The sequence below is a fragment of the Cajanus cajan genome, chromosome 1 (genome assembly GCF_000230855.2).
Source record: "Cajanus cajan strain Asha chromosome 1, NIPB_CcT2T_4, whole genome shotgun sequence".
NCBI classification, from domain to species: Eukaryota; Viridiplantae; Streptophyta; class Magnoliopsida; order Fabales; family Fabaceae; genus Cajanus; species Cajanus cajan.
Window position 1 is genome coordinate 67,722,485 of NC_138517.1, and position 18,774 is coordinate 67,741,258.

The window sequence follows — 18,774 nt, forward strand, 5'->3', positions numbered from 1 at the left end:
CCAAACTATATTTTATTTTATTATAATCAATTATTCATATAATCTATTAATAAAATAATTTAATCTTGAGTTTGTCTGAAATAAGCTGGTTGACAGCAGCTTAAATTTTGCAAACTTCTAAAAAGAATAAGTAGTTTTATTGAATCTAAAATATTGAAGTTCATAATTATTGTCCAACAATTTTTTCTTCTCAAACTAACTTGCTACATAAAAATAAACCTTTATTTTATCAAAACAAGATTAAATATATTAAAAAATATTTTCAGCAAATTTATTCAAAACAAAAATATTTTCAGATTATAATAGATTATAACAATAATATTATACATATAATCAATTATTGAAATTTATTCAAACAAAAAATTTTACTGATATATTATTATATGCATAAATAAATAAGTAAATGCGAGGATTGATAAATCACTGATCACTGATCACGATTATAGTTGCATTAATCAGTAATCTTAGTCAAGTGAAAGCTAAGAAAACAAGAACTAAAAGAGGCAATGTCTACCTAGAGAGTCCACACATGCTCTGGTGCATCATTCCTTCTCCCAGCCAATGTTCTATACAAGTACATCTTTTCTACTTTCTGGGCATCATCCACACTACGATCCACCTTCTCATTGTTATTAAAGATCTCCACATTGAGTCTTGGCATCTTTTCAGCTAGTGCCTTGCAGGCTCCAATGGTCACATTGCAGGACGACATCCAAAGAGATCTCATTGCTTCATACTTCTCTATGTCCATCAAAAGGGCCGTGTCGCCAAAAGGACAATCTCTTATCTCAAGCTTGCGAAGTTTCTTGCATCCATTCAACACATAGAGCATTGCCTTGTCACTCTCTCCAGCAAATGCAATAGACAGCATCTCAAGCTGCTCAGCATACATCCCAATGTATAGGAAAACTTTATCAGTCAGCCGGCCGGAGAGTGACAACCGCCTAAGTTGCCTGCAGGACTGCACAATCGCACCGAAACCTTCATCAAGTGGCTGCATTGTATCAGGGTCAGGTTTTGTTGGATAGAGGATACACAGCCTAAAACGGATGAAATTTGGGCAGTTTTTAGCCACAGTTATGAGGGCAGCATTTGTCATCTGCCTGCAGAAGTAGAGCAATGAGTGAAGCTTAGGGCAACCCTCAGAGATTGCAACAAGTCCTTTTTCTGATACTCCTGAAGGGTCATCTCCAGCAATACGAACAGACGGAAAAACCCTTAGTTCTTGCAAATCTTTACATCGGGAAGCTACAACACCTAGTCCTGTATCCCCAATGCAATCCATTATCTGCACCAGAGTGAAACTATTGATATTAACCAACATAAGAACATAAATTATAAGAAGACACTTAGGTTGATATATTTACCCATAAACGCTGAAGCTTCCCACAGAAGTGAATTAGTTTTATTAAAAATCTGCTTTGAATCCCTGCTGCATAGCTCAGGTTCAAGGCTGTTAAGTTCTTACAAATAGGATATATAACTGAGAGACAGCGAGGAGCAACCTCGAAAAATCCTGACAAACTGGTTATTGAGTCGCACTTTTTAATGGTATTCTTTAGGTTAGTGCAGGTCTCAGAAGCTGGATGATGGACAAATGACCCAATTCCCAAGTCCACTAGCTGAGGTGCTCTACTCAATATCCTTTGGAGTGCACTGAGGGGCACGGTATGGTTTAACCTTAAACTTTTAAGGTTAGGAGATCTGGCTACAAGTCCCTCAAGAGCCCCCAGGTTAATTTGCCCTTTAAGGCAAGCAAAATTAAGAGAGACAAGTGATATACAATCAGGAAAGCAGCTTAGCCACTGGCCTTTGGGGTCATCAACTTCATTTTCCTGCAAGTCCAGCTCCTTAAGGAACCTACATTGTATCAGTGAATTGATGAGTCAAGGCACATCCCTATGTTGGCCATTCTCAATCAGAAGAATATATTTCTGAACAGTGTTCATCTCTACCCCCAGCTACACCATGTAAATTCATGGTATTTGAGGGAAGTATTTCACATAGAGAGAACTTAATAACAAACAAGCCAAGACATGTCAGTAAGTTATCAGCTATGCATAAACAAAAATCAATAACCTCATACCAGATTGAAAAAAATAGTAAAAACTATTAATTAACTAACAAATCAAAACTTGACAGACACAACATCCAAATCAGCAACTAGTTGCTAAATTCCTTCGGGTAGTATCCTTCCAATACCCAAACAAGCATGAACCATCAATTACAAAAACAAAACTCAAATGGCAAACTACAAAACATGACAAATTGAAAAGAAAACACACAAAATCATGGTGGTATCATAATAGCAGCAACATAATATCCAATCCAAGTTATTCATCTCACCTACAATTTGCAGCTATAGCTGCAAGGCCAACAGTGGTGAACCCTTCACAACTAACAAGAACCAGAGATTTGAAATTCATGAAAGAACGGGTAAGTAGCTCCAGGCCCTCATCCGTGACCACCATCCTCTTCAGCCTCAACTCCTCCAAATCTACCTTGCTCTTGGCAAATGCTTCAATCCAAGGATACACAAAACCACCCCAACCTCGAGGAACCAGATTGAAATCAGCAAAATGAGGTTTTCCTTTCAAAGCTAAGGACTTTAGTTCAGGAAACCTCTCTATCACTCTCTCAGGACTTATGGAGTAACAGTTCCCTATGAAAACACTCTTCCTACTGCATCTCTCTAACCTGTACCAGTTTTTGCACACCAGAGAGATCACATTTCTGTCCCTTTGTGAAGTCACATAGTCAAATATGAGCTCAATCACCTCATCAGGAAAACAATTCATCTCTCTCCGTAAGCTATCAATTTTCTTTAGAAAATTTTCAAAGAAACCCTAACAAAAGGGTCAAATCAAAGAGAAAACACTTGCAAAAAAAGTTAACTGGTAGCAAATTTGAACTTTCAACCTTCAATACACTGTCATGATCAAACCATTGAGATTCTTTCCGGGCAGTATATCAGAGAAAAACGATGTAACCAGAAAACAAAACTTTTCAAAAAAAAAAAAAAAAAGTATTGCCCTAAACAAGACTGATAAATTGAAAAATAAACAAATCGAAAGGGCAGTGACTGAAAAAAGCAAAAGGGTATTCACAAATATTGAAAGTCTACAGGAGAAAAATTTTCTTGGAAAATAAAGAGGAAAATGAAGAGAGAAAAAGTGGTGCGGAAGGAAATCAAACAAAATATTATGATCTACAAATGAAAGGATGATGATTATATAGATTAAAAATAAAAAAAGAACAGGTTAAAAAGTGAGGAAAGAAGAAAAGAGCACAGATTTGAGAATCTAAAAACAGTAATGATGATAATTCAGGGTAGACCTAGCAGTGGCTAAAGCTGAGGAAAAAGTAGAGGAACAATATTTAACATTACCACTCGGTCACATTGTCAAAGCTGTAACTGAGTTAGTTAGTATGCTTAAACTACATTGGTTGGAGATAAATGTAACCATGATTACAACCAAACCACCTTGATTAGAGTCAAACTGTATAAGAAAGCTTCGAATCTAACAGCCTACATCGATTTTCATGATGGGGTAGTTTTTATTTTATTATATTTGTAAAAATAATCTTAAAAAATAAAAAAATAAAAAATAACAAAGTGGACTGCCCTTTTGGCATGTGGCATGCGCAATTGCTTCATGCAATTGTGGCCTTGGCCTTAATATATGCACAAGATTGGAGGAGGGATCGGATTTAAAAAAAAAATTAATAAGTGAGAAATGATTTAATAGATTAAAAATAGAATAAGAATTATAATTATTTAATAGAATAAAAAGCAAAAAAAAATTAAATTTTTAAATCATATTTTATTGAATTAAATATTTATATAAAACTAAATTATTTATAAGTATATTGACTTTTTAGAATCATAATTATTATATATCAAGATATAAGTATATTGACTTTTTAGAATCATAATTATTATATATCAGTGAAATTAAGATATTTTATATTTTTATATTTTATTTAATAAAAATGTTTATAAAATTATTAACATTTGATAAATTAATTGGTATTATATTTAATTTTTAAATTTAAGAGTAAAATTGTCTAAAAATATATTCATCAAAAGAAACAACCTCCTTTATTATATATTATAGATAATATATTAAATTAAGTTTTAAATATTTAACTTTAAATAAATATATAAAATTAATATTTATAACATATTATTAAAAATTTAATTTTTACAGAATTAAATATTAAAATTTATATATAATTAAAATTTAAAATTAATAGCATTTTAATTCTGAGTTTTATATATATATATATATATAATTAAAAATATTTATAAAAAAAAAAAAACAACATTTAGAAATTTGAGGTCATATTCAACTGTGGTCCTTGCATTGGAACCATAGTCCATTACGGTTTTGTTTTATGTGTTAGACGGGGATCGATAATTTTGAGAATGAATTTTAAGTTTTCAGTTCTTCTCAAATTCTATACCTTGGAGAGTATGAATTTCATCATGAATTCCACACCAATTTCTCATTTTTTTTCCGTTTATTCATCTCTTTCAAACATATTTCTTTTTTAAAATCGGAACAGTTGTTTCACTCTCCTTGTTATTCCATACTAATTTAAAAGTCAACAAACACACTAAATTGTGAAAACTTCTTTTGAATGGTTGTTATGGAATAGGAATCATTTTAAATAAAGATAATGATTCGAATTATTTAAAATCTGCTCTACTTTATCCTATTTAATAAAAATAAGAGATTTAATTTTAAAAAAACTTATTTTTTAAATAATTGAGCTTAAGTTTATAAAAAAAATTAATTCTTTAATATTATAATTTATTTATCTATATAATATAATAAAAAAATTATATATATATTATACTATTGACAATATAATTAAATAAAAATTTGTAATTAAAAAATTAAATTATTAATATTTTTAACATTTTAATTATACTTAGATTACATTTGGTTGTATGTTTGAAATTTGTCACCTTAGTTGATTGGCCTCAAACACAGTATTTATATGTTTACAAATATTTTTCTCATTTAGTTGAGTGTAGATTACAAATAAACTTCAATTAAATCAGAAACTAGAAAGGTATTACCTTTTTTATTATTGAAAGTTCGTTTCAAAAGTTAAATTTAACGCAATTTAACTTTTTAATTATAATCAAAATATACACTTAAACATTTTACGCTTTGTACCGAATAAAAAAAATTGAAAATAGAAACCTCAATGTGAATTGTGTAGATGCTCATGAGTTATCCTCTAAAAGAAAATATTTTTTTTCATCTATTTGTCATTATATACGTACTCTAATATCATTTTATGTATAATGAGTAATTTTTTTTAATTTATTAAAATAGGATTTAATTATTTAAAATATATCAAATGAAATATAAAGAATATTTTAAAAAGAAATTGAATAAAATTATTATCTTTTTTCACAATTTATGTGTTAATATATATTAGTGTACATGAATATGTAATAGTTCTCCCTCTAATAAAAAAAATGATAGAGCATTGAATCTCTCGGTAGCATTATATATGTACACCTCATACGATAGGCATAGCAACTGAGTAGTTAGCAAACATAAAAATAATGGTAAAAGTAATGTAATAACTAGTATTTTGTACAAGTGTTGTCATTAAAGCCTGCTTTTTATTTTATACAATTACAATTTTTAATATTTTTTTATATAAATACATGTTTGTAAATATGTATATAAATATTTAAGAAAAATAATTAAAAATATTAAAATATATTCAAATTAACTTTTATATATTCAACATGAATCTTTATCTTATATGAAAGTATTTTTAGAGAAAAAAAAATTTAACAAGAGGGTTTTTAGGAAGTTTTACAATTTTTTATTTAATTAGATTTTTATTTACCATAATCTACACTAATAATAAAAGTATCATTTTTTGGTGTCCACAATTTATTTTCCAATTTTATCTTTTAGTTAACTACCTTAAAAAAATTAGGTTAAATTATATTTTTTATCCTTTATTTTATTTTATAGATTTATTTTAGTCCTTTATCTATTAAAATGTTCATTTTGGTCCTTTATTTTTTATATGTAAATTAATTTGGTCCCTTTAAATAATGATTATTTTCAATTGTGTGACATGATTTTGAATCTATTTTGGATTGATTCAAAACATGAAACTTGTAGTATTAAATTCACCTATATGAAACTATGAAATGCAATTGATGTTTGATTCTAAAAAAGTTATAAGCTTAGTGAAAATCTGTGTAAAATATATTTCATGAACAACTAAAAAATAATATAATTTTTAAATTTTTTTTTCTTCATGTTTATAACACATTTGGTTTGAACTTCAATAGTTTTCATATAAGTGATTCTTATGAGACAAGTTTAAGTTTTGAATTAATAAAAAAATGATTCAAAATGATTAAATTGACCTAAATTTAAGAGATAAAAGACCAAAATAAATATTTTAAAAGATAAAGGATCACAATGAATTAAAAAATAAAATAAAAGACCAAAAATGTAATTTAACCAAAAAATTATAATAATTAAAAAATAATTGCTCATTAATTAATTGTTAAAAAATCATTATTCTCTCAAAGGCACAAAATGTCTTTCATCCTACTAGTTATTTATAAACTAAATTTTAATGTTTTAAAATAAATTATTAATAATAAAAATAATATTTTATTATAATATAAATTATTTATCATAATATAAATCATAATTTATATGTTTAAAAATATTTATTTATACAAATTTAAATATAATTTATGTATTCAAGCATAATATTTATTTGTATATATAATTGATTATAAATTTAAGTTATATATAATAAATATTTTGTTTGTGTATTAGCTAGATTAAAATACTATTAATTTATATTCGTACATGTTTTATATTATTGTAATTTATATAAGGGTTTAGTTTTTAGAAAATATTATCTTTATATTATATTATATTATATTATATATTCAAATTTTTATATAAATTAGATATATACATAATTTTAACAAGATATGCTAAGAATAAAAACAATTAAATTATGTTACATAAAATTTAATGATTTAATCGATTCATTTGATCAAAATATACCCTTTGTAATTATATATTTTAATATTTTTTGAAAGAATATATATTTTTATATTTAATACAGGGAAATTTGTATAAAAAGAATTATTAATATTGGATTTGAATTTAAATTTAAATTAAATCAAATTTGATAAAATATTAAATGAGTGAGATATATTGTATATAATGTATTACAAAAGGAAGAAACCTTACATTGACTAATATATCAGGTTATAATATAGGCATACAAAGAGGTTAGCAAGTGTTGAGACTTGTGCACATGTACATGGGTCAAAAGGGTCTGTTGTAATGCAAATTAGCTGATTTGCCCCATGTGCACGGGATATACAGGCTTCTTGCAAATTTTTACGTCCTTTTAATATTTTTTAAAAATAATTTAAAAATTATGGGACTTCAGGAGAGTTAAAATTTTAGCATCTTCTAAAATTGATTACTCATAATATCTCATTTTAATACTTTTTTTATTTTTTGAATGTTGGTGGCTTATTACCCATTATTCTCTTTAAATATATATTTTTTTTTAATTTTTCCCAATGCCCCACCCCTATAAATAGGTGTTTCTCTTGAAAGGGAAAGACATTCCGAGAAAAACTCTCTTATCTCTCTCTCTCTCTCGCATATCTTCTATCCTTTTCTACTCTAGGTTCTAAATTTTCTTCTTGCTAATTTTATAGTCTTAGTTCTATTTTGAGACGTTCCTATTGTATCTTGGAGGACTTGCATAGATACTGTAGATAAGTCTTTTAGAATTGTGCTCAAAATGCCTCAAGAAATTCAACTATTTTTACTACAATCTAAAGAACTTATTATGGCTGACAACATGATCCTCAACCCAACGTCACTCATGCTCCTACTACTCTAACATATGCCAAGCCTTTGCCTCATGTCTCCAAAATCAAAGTCTTTGATGGTTAGAACTTCCACCACTAGTAGGAACGTGTTCATACATTACTCGACATGTATGAAGTTGTGTTCACCCTTACCACTCCAAAACTAGATTCCAAGACAATATCCATACAGATTAAAAATTGGAATCAAGCCAATAAGGTATGTTGTCACACTTTACTGAGTGCATTGTCTAATGATTTGTTTGACGTGTATTGTTCCTAGAAGGAAATGAAGGATACTTGGGAACCTCTCATCCTCAAATATATCGTTAAGGACATGGTAAGGTAATGATTCATCACTGGCAACTACTATCATTGAATAATGATTGAAGACAAAGACATTAAAGTTCAAATCAATGAGTACCATAAACTACTTGATGATTTAAAGGCTAAAAATATTACACTACTTTATGAGTTTGTATCTGAACTACTGATTGAAAAACTGCCTTAATCTTGGACAAACTACAAAAACAACTAATGAAACACTTACACAAATAGATGTTGCTATTGGACCTAATCACTAGTATCATCATAGAAGATACCAACAAGAAGGAATGTGTTATTGCAAGATTGAAGGTATTATCTATAAAAGCAAATATGGTGAAAGATAAACCATCTCAAAAAAGGTATGATAACAAATTTGATCACAATAGAAAAAATAAATTTCATAATAATGTCCTACGAAATGTTGCATCTAACCTTTCCTTTAAGAAAAAAGAAAATTTTTATGTTTGTGGAAAGTTAGGACATTATGCATCTCAATGTAGATATAAAATGTGGAGAAATGACAATCCTCCTAAGCCTATGGCCAACCTAGTTGAAGGAGATGATATTATTACAGTCGTTTCTCAAGTAAATGTTGTGATTAATGTGAGCAAGTGGGTGGTTGATTCTAAAAAAGAAAATTCTTATGTTTGTGGAAAGTTAGGACATTATGCATCTCAATGTAGATATAAAATGTGGAGAAATGACAATCCTCCTAAGCCTATGGCCAACCTAGTTGAAGGAGATGATATTATTACAGTCGTTTCTCAAGTAAATGTTGTGATTAATGTGAGCAAGTGGGTGGTTGATTCTGGAGATACTAGACATATCTATGCTAACAAAAAATCATTTACCTCATACACTTCTATGGAAAATGGAGAAAAACATGTGTACCTTGGTGACTCTAGTAAAACTCTAGTGCTTGGGAAAGGAAAGGTACTTCTGAAGCTCACATTTAGGAAAATGTTGACTTTGGGTGATGGTTGCATGTGCCCATTATTAGAGTTAATATAATTTCCATAGCATTGTTAAGTAAGGTTGGGGTTAAAGTTTCCTTTGAGTTTGACAAAATTTTTATGACTAAGAATAATGTGTTTGTGGAAAAGGTATATTATGATCAGGGACTATTTGTATTGAACCTTTTAGAAACTATGAATGAACCTACTTCTTTTGCATATATGATTGATTTGTATGACATGTAGCATGCTATATTAGGATATACAAATTCAAGACAGAGAAACAAAGTTTCAAACGAAGAAAAGAAGAACAAAGGAAGAGGTACTAACTCAAAGAGCAACAAAGGCTCTAGATACCAAAAATGATGGCAACTTGATGGAAACCTTATGGAGTAACCAGATTGATGTGGCTCCTCTTTCAAGTTCCTTACTAAATCTTTTGTTTCTTGAAACTCCTCAAGCTTATTTAGGGTCTCTAATGGAGGAAAAGACTGTTGGTTTCACCTTTGAAGGTGAGGAACTCTCTTCAAGTGGTTCCACTTCAAGGTAGAAGATAAACCACTTCAACTCTCATGACACTCTTAGGAAGAGGATAAGAGAATTGGAAGCAAATTAAAGAGAGGATTTAAAATTTTGAGAGAGAGAAATCAGAGAAGAAATCTCAACCAAATCTTATAAAATGTATTAAAAGTGAGTTTTATAAGTGAAACAACCTATATATAATGGTGGAGAAGCTTGTAGTGCAAGCTAGACAAGGTAGGGCACTTAGATTTAGATTAGCCAATCATAGAATGCCAAGTGTCACCTTTTCACCTTGGCAAGCCAAGAGGCAAGTATGTTGGAGAAGCTTTAGTAATTATGACCATGGAGGAGGATAGGCAGCCAAGGCTTGTTTTCCTTCATCTAATCCAATACAAAATCTTGGAATTGGTTTAGTTAGGTTCACCAAATGATGGTGAGACCTAACTAAATCAATTCCTTGGATTAAATGGAGAAAAACAAGCTTAATATGTAAAATTTGGCCTAAGTCTACTAAAGGCCCAATTACTAACTTCACCTACACACTTGCACAAAATTAACCAAACTGAACTGAACTGTTAAATAACTGAATTATAATAAACTTAAAAAACCAAACTATTTAAGATAAAAAAACTGAATTATACTATTTTCTAATTTAGTTTTGAAAAATTGAACCTATTAAGTTGTAGTTTGGTGCACTACCAATTAACTAAAAAAAACACTCGTTTCAATTTGCATAAGCACAAGGCTCCTAAATCACAATCAGGGGACAAAATTGAGTTCAGAATCTCTCATCGCAAGGCTCTTCAGGTTCACTTCCTCGCTATTTCTTTTCTTCCATTTCGTGTTCTTCTCTCTTATTTCGTTTTACGTGTTCATCAATGTGAATAATATAGTCTCTTTTTGTTTTTGTGTTGCTTAATTTGCTTCTTCTTTGAGATTGTTGCTTAATCTATGTGTTCATTGCTTTATGAACCTTAAATTTGTGTTTTATGCAGTCGGGTAAGATGCTTGCATAACTATACCACAAAGTCTTTCAATAGAACTCATGCCACTTTGCATCTTGCAAATTTGGTCTTTGTGTGATTTTGTTTTTGTTTCAATTTGTGGATATCTGGGTTATGGATTTTTCTTATTAAAGTTTTGACTTTTGAGTGTAGGGGTTTGAGATATGTGTTGGTTCAATTTTTTTTGTTTTTGTGTTCTCTGTTATTGATCATTGTGTTGGTTCAAATTTTTTGTTTTTGTGATCTTTGTTGTTGATCATTTGAGTGATATATTGAGGACCTGCTTTAGTGGGAATTTCCCTCGGCATATGTTTCATACAACTTCAAATTTATTGGGTATGGTGTTGAATTAGTTGTATCAACTGAACTACCATCAACATGTTCATTATACATTGGTGTGGATCGTTATGGGCTTTGGATGTTCCTTTTGAAGTGAATACTATTTGGTGGGGATTGATTTAATATTTGTACATATGAAATGGATTAAAAGATAGTACCAATTTGTTATCAATTGGAATTTGAAATGCAATTTTAAATTTTTGTAGGTTCACTTTAGAATTAGTAATATTATAATCCAATTTCTTTGCATTGTTTTTATGAGTGCGTCATTGATAATTGATATAAATAGTAGCTAGTCTTTGAGATATAGATGTGTGCAATTATATATTTATGATGTGGACAATTATAATTGAAAAATGATTTTCAGGCAATTGATCGCATAGATAACTTTTCCTTTCATAATAAATAATTTTTAATCTATTCTTATATTTTACTTAATGTACTATTCGTACCGCAAGGCCGAGCTCCCAGCTCGGCATCACAGCGCATGACGACCTTGGATACGCGCTATGTGACGTCAGCTCGTCACTTAACCAGATCATAACTGATCTCAGGAGATCTCGGTCCAGACGAGATCCGCTATCTAATTAGATCACAACTGATCCTAGGCCCAAGGCCCAACGCAACCCTAATTCACACTAAGGTACGTGCATTACTTATACGAGACATACACTTATACAAACCCTAACTTTGGCTCGGAGTCTCTTTTGCAGGTACCACCCCCATCTTGGAACATCAAGCATACCAGCGAAGGAGGCTCACCGACCTTACCCAGCGGATCAACTCTACCCCAGATCCCCGGTAAGAACATTTGGCGCCCACCGTGGGGCCGATCAAGATAGCTCTTATCGGCCACACTTATGGTATTCACTAGAAGCCATAGCAGACGCGCAACAGACGACGCAGATCACTCAACTACCATGGACAACGAAGCCACATTGAGGAGACTGATCGACCAGGTCGAACAGATGCGGCAACAACACGACGCCGATCTGCGAAACATGCATGCCCAGCACGAAACTGACCTAGCGGTGATACGAACTGCCAATGAAGCTGACCTAGCGATGCTACGCGTTAAAAACGAGCGGATCCGCGCCCAGCTCCCTCGACGCCCCTCTGATCATCCTCCTAAGGCGAGCAACCTCCACGAGGAAGAAGGGCACTCGGTCTCTCAGCCCCGAACTGCGACTAGGGCACCGACTCCACGACCTGCCATGCATCGGTCTTATGTTCCGACGAACAAGTCGGCCCATGAAGTCAGCAAGGCCCCAACTCATGTCACGGGGGGTCAAGCAACCTTCCGCCGTCATCCTTTTGTGGACGGCATCATGGAGACGCCACTCCCTCAAGGGTGGAAGCCTTTCCACCTCGATCGCTATGATGGCACGAAGGACCCCGGTGAGTACATCGACCTGTATACGACACAGGTAAACCTCTATACTAACAATGATGCTATTTTGTGTAGGGGTTTTTTGACCTCGCTGAAGGGGGCCGCGCTCAACTGGTACACCCAGCTTCCCGCTGAGTTAATCGACAGCTTCAACACTCTGGTCAGGCGATTCACGATGCAGTATACAACAAGCTGGCCTCACCACATCACTTCAGCTGCCCTGCCCAGTCTCAGACAGAACAACAACGAGCCACTCCAGACATTCATGGAGCGATTTGCCACCACCTCGGTCAAGATCAGAAATCTGAATCCGGAGGTCGCCCTGCATGCCATGCTCATGGCACTCAAGCCTGGCCCATTTGTCGACAGCCCTATGTCGTGAGGCTCCTCGCAACATGGACGAGCTCCACGCCCGAGCTGCGGGCTATATCTAAATGGAGGAACACTCTGCATTCCGTGATCAGGTTCGTGGAAAGGGACCAATGAAGCCCGAACAGGGTCACAAGGACAAGGTCAAAGTCAATAATGACAGCCAGTTCAAGAAGTCGGCTAGGGCGAACAGAGGGGGGAGATATGACTTCTACACTCCCCTGAACACGCCCCAAGTACATATCCTGGAGGAGGCCAGTAACAGCAACTTGCTTACCCTGCCACCGCCAGGTCACACCCCCAACAGCGCCGACAAATCCAAATACTGTCGGTACCACAGGAATCACGGTCACACCACTGAGGAGTGCCTCACACTCCGAGACCGTATCGAAGAGCTCATCTAGGCAGGCCACCTCGGCCAATATGTCCAGCGACAGTAGGGTCACCGAGGAGGCTATGGTGGACGAGGACGAGGCAGAGGTCGTAGTTCAGGAGCTCGCACGAACCAACCCTCTAGCTCTCAGCAAAATGCAGGCGGAGCAGTGCAAGCCGAGGTAAGCCAAGAAATAAGATTAGCTCCCCTACGGGGAGTAATCAATACAATTGCAGGTGGTTTCGCAGGGGGAGGTGCCACCAGCTCAGCCCGGAAGAGACACTTGCGCAATATCAACAGTGTCCATTCTGCTACCTCGGCCTCGCACCAAAGTTCACCGCCAATCACCTTCACCGACAGCGACTATGCCGACGTCAGTCCCAACCAGGATGATCCCATGGTCATAGCCGTCGAGGTAGCCAATTGGGAGGTGCACAAGACACTGATAGACCAGGGGAGCTCGGCAAATATCTTGTATTGGCCGACCTTCCTCAGGTTAGATATCCCCCACTCTCTCATCCAACCTCACACAGAGCCCCTAGTCGGTTTTGCAGGAGAGCGAGTACACACTCGGGGATACGTGGACCTGCTGACCACCTTCGGAACCTCTCCGGACACAAGGGGAATTATGGTCCGATATCTCTTGGTGGAAGCCAACACCTCCTATAACATCATCATTGGGAGGCCGACATTGAATCAGCTTGGAGCAGTAGTGTCCACTCCACACCTCACCATGAAGTTCCCAGGAAGCGACGGTAAGATCATCTCCGTCAAAGCAAATCAGAAGACAGCTCGACAGTGCTACGCCGAGAGTCTCAAGATATCCTCGTCCGGCGAGCAAAGCAAGAAGGATCCCCCCACCGTGGCTCATGCCACCCACATGGAAATCACCAATCTCGATCCGAGATCCGACTCCCATGACGAGAGGCCAAGCCCCATTGACGAGCTTGACGACCTCAATATCGAAAAACTCCCCGGACAATGCACAAAAATCAGCAGGCAGTTGAGCCCGGATTTGCGGCAACAGCTCGAAGCTGAGATTCTCCAGAATGCCGACCTCTTTGCCTGGTCCAGCACTGACATGCCAGGTATAGACATTGACTTCATCTATCACAGGTTAGCGATACACAAGGAGGCAAGGCCAGTCGCCCAGAGGAAGAGAAAGGTCGGCGGTGAAAGGCGGGAGGCCATCATCACCGAAACACAGAAATTGCTGAAGGCTGGCTTCATCCGTGAGGTCAGATACACCACATGGTTGGCGAATGTGGTCCTGGTGAAGAAGAGCTCGGGGAAGTGGCGCATGTGCGTCGACTACACCGACTTGAACAAAGCATGCCCCAAAGACTCATACCCCATGCCAAACATTGACAAGATGGTTGACGGAGCGTCCGGGCACGGCCTCCTCAGTTTCCTTGACGCCTACTCCGGGTACAACCAGATAATGATGTACCCACCTGACGAAGTGCATACGTCCTTCATCACCGACCACACCAACTATTGCTACCGGGTGATGCCCTTCGATCTCAAAAACGCAGGGGCAACCTACCAGCGGCTGATGGATAAGGTTTTCCACCAACAGATCGGGCGAAACATGGAGGTCTACATCGACGACATGGTAGTGTAGACCCCTAAAATTGTCCGGGTCGGAAATAAAGCTTGAAGACTCTTGAAGACTGAAGGAAAGTCAGCCAGAAGGACTCATGGAAGGCCCTAGGAGGATTCTCTGTAGGTCTAGAGGTCTTGTAATAGCTCAAAATAAGGAAGTGGAGGGAATGAAGCCCAATACGGCCTCCCAAAAGTTCAGTACGGCCGTATTGAACATTTTAAACTACAATACGGCCGCACTGAACTCAATACGGCCGTATTGAAGTTTCTGAACTTCAATACGGCTGCACTGAACTCAATACGGCCGTATTGAGGTTTTTTGAACTTCAATACGGCCGTACTGAATTCAATATGGCCGTATTGTAGTTCAAAACTTCAATACGGATCGTATTGACTCCAGGGCCCGTATTGCGCCTGTTCCCTATAAATAAGACGTCATTTGGACGTCATTCTACACTTTTACACTGAGTTTTAACCCTCTTCTTGAGTATTCTGGGTTTTTTTGAGCAGTGCTGTGCCTAGAAATCACTCGGAGAGTTGATCCGACAAAGTTCTCGAGTTCTGAGCTTTTTGCTTGAGTCTCGAACTGAGTCGAAGGGAAATCCTCTGGATTTCCATAGTTAAAATTTTCTAGGAGGGAGCGAGCGGGCTTGTAGAGCGAGGGAACGCCAAAAAGCTTCCCAGTTTTACTTGAATATAAAAGCACGCTTCAAAGGTTTCTTCTTAAGACCTTCCTTTTACTGCTTTCTGTGTGTATATTTAACTGTCATCATGTAGATAGTTAAGTTATAATTGTTTAGAATAAATAGGGGTAATTTAGTAATTTTGCACTATTATTTTTAGAAATAATCTGTCATAGGGAACCCGAAAGGTGCGCTGTGGGGTGCTAACACCTTCCCCACGCGTAACCGATTCCCTTACCCGACTCTGGTTGTCATGGCCGAAGTCGATTTTTGAATCGATTGCCTTAAACTTCTTTTTCCAATGTTTTGAGTAAAACATTGGTGGCGACTCCATGAACCCTTCCTTTTTATGAAAACCGCTAATCCATGGAGGGTCCCGCTTGGGATTAACATGGATTGGTGAGCCTTTTAATAAAATTGCTCGTTTGACAAGGTCTCAGTTTGAGAATAAGTCATTCTAGCAATCCATATTTTTAAACAAATAAAAGAGTCCAACCATCCTTCGCGAATGCCGAAAGCCCGTTTCGGGCCGGTGGCGACAGATGGCGACTCCACTGGGGAAGCCTCGAGAGTTAGTCCCATTTAGTGATGGATTATTTTTAAAATAATAGTTTAAAATTACTTCATTACCCCTTGCTTGTATGATAACATGCTTTATTTATTTGGCTTTAATAACTGTTGTATGTTTAAATTTTCGCAATTGTTTGAAATACAAACTGTACACAAACCTTTGCACACAACAGTTCCCTCTATACCCGGGGGCATGAGTGGTAAGCCATAGGGAGTGGATGTTAGTACGGCCGGTTGTCGAATGGGTCTATAGGTGCCCGTAGACCGTTGTCGGAAAACATCACTCAAGGTGATAACCATGAACTCAAGTCCGATAGTGCGTTGGAACTTTCCATCGACTTACGACGAGAGGAATTGGGTCCCTATAATGGGGGCACCTTGGGGGCCTCAGACCAGTGAGAACAGTTAGAACCTCCTTGAATATGCACTTTTCTGCAGGATACCCCTACCTCGTGATTCGCTCGTGACTGTTCGTGGATGAGTGAATTGTTTGTGCATTGATTATGTGAAATTGTTTGAGCATACATTGCATTTCTTTAAACATACAACATTCCTTTTTAAAATAAGAATAAATAGGAATAAGAATCTTCCATTACATGGTGTTAACATCTACCTTCATCACATTCATATAGGTAGTTTCCCTTTTCACCCAAAAAAAATACAAAAAACAAAATACCCAAAAAAAAGAAAAAAAAGGGTTATTTATCCAAACCAAGCAATATCATGCATCATCTTAGGGACATCCTAAAAACATGATAATGCTTAGTTGAATAAACACAATGCATGCATATTCAACCTCATCATCTCATATCATGCATATAGATCATGGAGAGATCTAGGAATCATTCATTTCATACATCTCTCCTAGTAATCCATTAATAACATTAATAAAAAGAAAAAATTAATCGATGCGTATGTTCAAAGAATGGATCGCACGTCGTTCGTTATCAAGTGTAAGCCAACAACTGCGCCAAGCGAACACACGTCAACTCCGTTGTTGGTAATCAAGACAAACAAAGGGGAAGGTCCAACACCATTAAGGATCACCGCTCCAAGGCCTTTCCCTTACGAATCAAATAAGGCTGTGCCGTGGATATACGACATCCACTCTTCTGCCGACAGCAATATCTCTAACATCGCTGGACTTGGGGGCATGACTAGGAGTGGCAGGATCTACACTCCCGATGATCTTCATGATAAAGCTCCCAAGAATAAAGAAAAGGAAAAAGAAAAAGAAAAAAACCGAGGAAAATAAAGAATCCGAGGAGGAGACTGATGAGCTATTAAAATATATTCGACAGAGCGAGTACTCCATCATTGTAGACCCCTAAAATTGCCCGGGTCGGAAATAAAGCTTGAAGACTCTCGAAGACTGAAGGAAGATCAGCCAGAAGGACTCCTGGAAGGCCCTAGGAGGGTTCTCTGTAGGTCTAGAGGTCTTAGAATAGCTTAAAATAAGGAAGTGGAGGGAATGAAGCCCAATACGGCCGTACTAAACTTAATACGGCCGTATTGAAGCTTCAATATGGCCGCAGTGAACTCAATACGGCGTATTGAAGTTTCTGAACTTCAATACGGCCGTACTGAAATCAATACGGCCGTATTGAAGCTTCAATACAGCCGCAGTGAACTCAATACGGCTGTATTGAAATTTCTGAATTTCAATACGGCCGTATTGAACTCAATACGGCCGTATTGAAGTTCAAAAATTTCAATACGGCCGTATTGCTTCTGTAGGCCGTATTGCGCCTGTTCCCTATAAATATGACGTCAATTGGACGTCATTCCACACTTTTTCAGATAGTTTCAACCCTCTCCTTGAGTATTCTGGGGTTTTTGAGCAGTGTTCTGCCCTAGAAATCACTCGGAGAGTTGATCCGACAAAGTTCTTGAGCCCCGAGCCATTTTGCTTGAGGATCGAACCTAGTCGAAGGGAAATCCTCCGGATTTCCATAGTTAAAAGTTTTTAGGAAGGAGCGAGCGAGCTTGTAGAGCGAGGGAACGCCAAAAAGCTTCCCAGTTTTACTCAATATATAAAAGCACGCTTCAAGAGGTTTCTTCTTAAATCCTTCCTTTTACTGCTTTCTGTGTGCATATTTAAACTGTCATCATGTAGATAGTTAATTTATAATCGCTTATAATAAATGGGGGTAATTTAGTAATTTTACGCTATTATTTTAGAAATAATCTGTCATAGGGAACCCGAAAGGGGCGCTGTGGGGTGCTAACACCTTCCCCACGCGTAACCGACTCCCTTACCCAACTCTGGTTGTAATGGCCAAAGTTGATTTATAAAATCAATTGCCTTATCCCTTTTTCCAATGTTTTGAGTAAAACATTGGTGGCGACTCCACGAACCCTTCTACTACGAAAACCACTAATCCATGGAGGGTCCCGCTTGGGATTAACATGGATTGGTGAGACTTTTAATAAATAAATTGGATAAGATCGACAAGGTCTCAGTTTGAGAATAAGTCGTTCTAATAATCCAATACATTTTCAAAACTAAAATAAAAGCGAGCTCGACCGTCTTCGCGACCGCCGAGGCCCGTTTGGGCCGGTGGCGACAGATGGCGACTCCACTGGGGAATTTCGAGAGTCAGTCCCATTTAGTGACAGATTATTTTTAACAAATAATAGTTAAAATTACTTTATTACCCCTTGTTTGTATGATAACATGTTTATCTATGTGGCTTTTAAATAACTGTTGTATTTTTAAAATTTACGCAATTGTTTGAA

General features: G+C 36.0%; 1 protein-coding gene across 1 annotated transcript; it reads right to left on the minus strand.

Annotated features, from left to right (window-relative positions):
* Positions 1–412: 412 nt before the first annotated feature.
* Positions 413–3,469, minus strand: LOC109791635 (protein AUXIN SIGNALING F-BOX 2). Its single transcript, XM_020350948.3, has 3 exons — positions 2,347–3,469; positions 1,368–1,860; positions 413–1,288 (listed from the first exon to the last, which is right to left on the minus strand). Exons 1-3 carry the CDS (start codon positions 2,796–2,798, stop codon positions 515–517), a joined length of 1,719 nt encoding a protein of 572 aa, XP_020206537.1. The 5' UTR covers positions 2,799–3,469; the 3' UTR covers positions 413–514.
* Between the last annotated feature and the right edge of the window lie 15,305 nt (positions 3,470–18,774).

Excerpts from the sequence above, each read along its gene's own strand:
- LOC109791635 (XM_020350948.3), bottom strand. The coding sequence starts at position 2,798 with ATGAATTGTTTTCCTGATGAGGTGATTGAGCTCATATTTGACTATGTG. Across the intron at positions 1,861-2,346 it reads GCTATAGCTGCAAATTGTAG|GTTCCTTAAGGAGCTGGACT; the intron begins GTGAGATGAATA and ends GATACAATGTAG. Across the intron at positions 1,289-1,367 it reads GGAAGCTTCAGCGTTTATGG|ATAATGGATTGCATTGGGGA; the intron begins GTAAATATATCA and ends ACTCTGGTGCAG.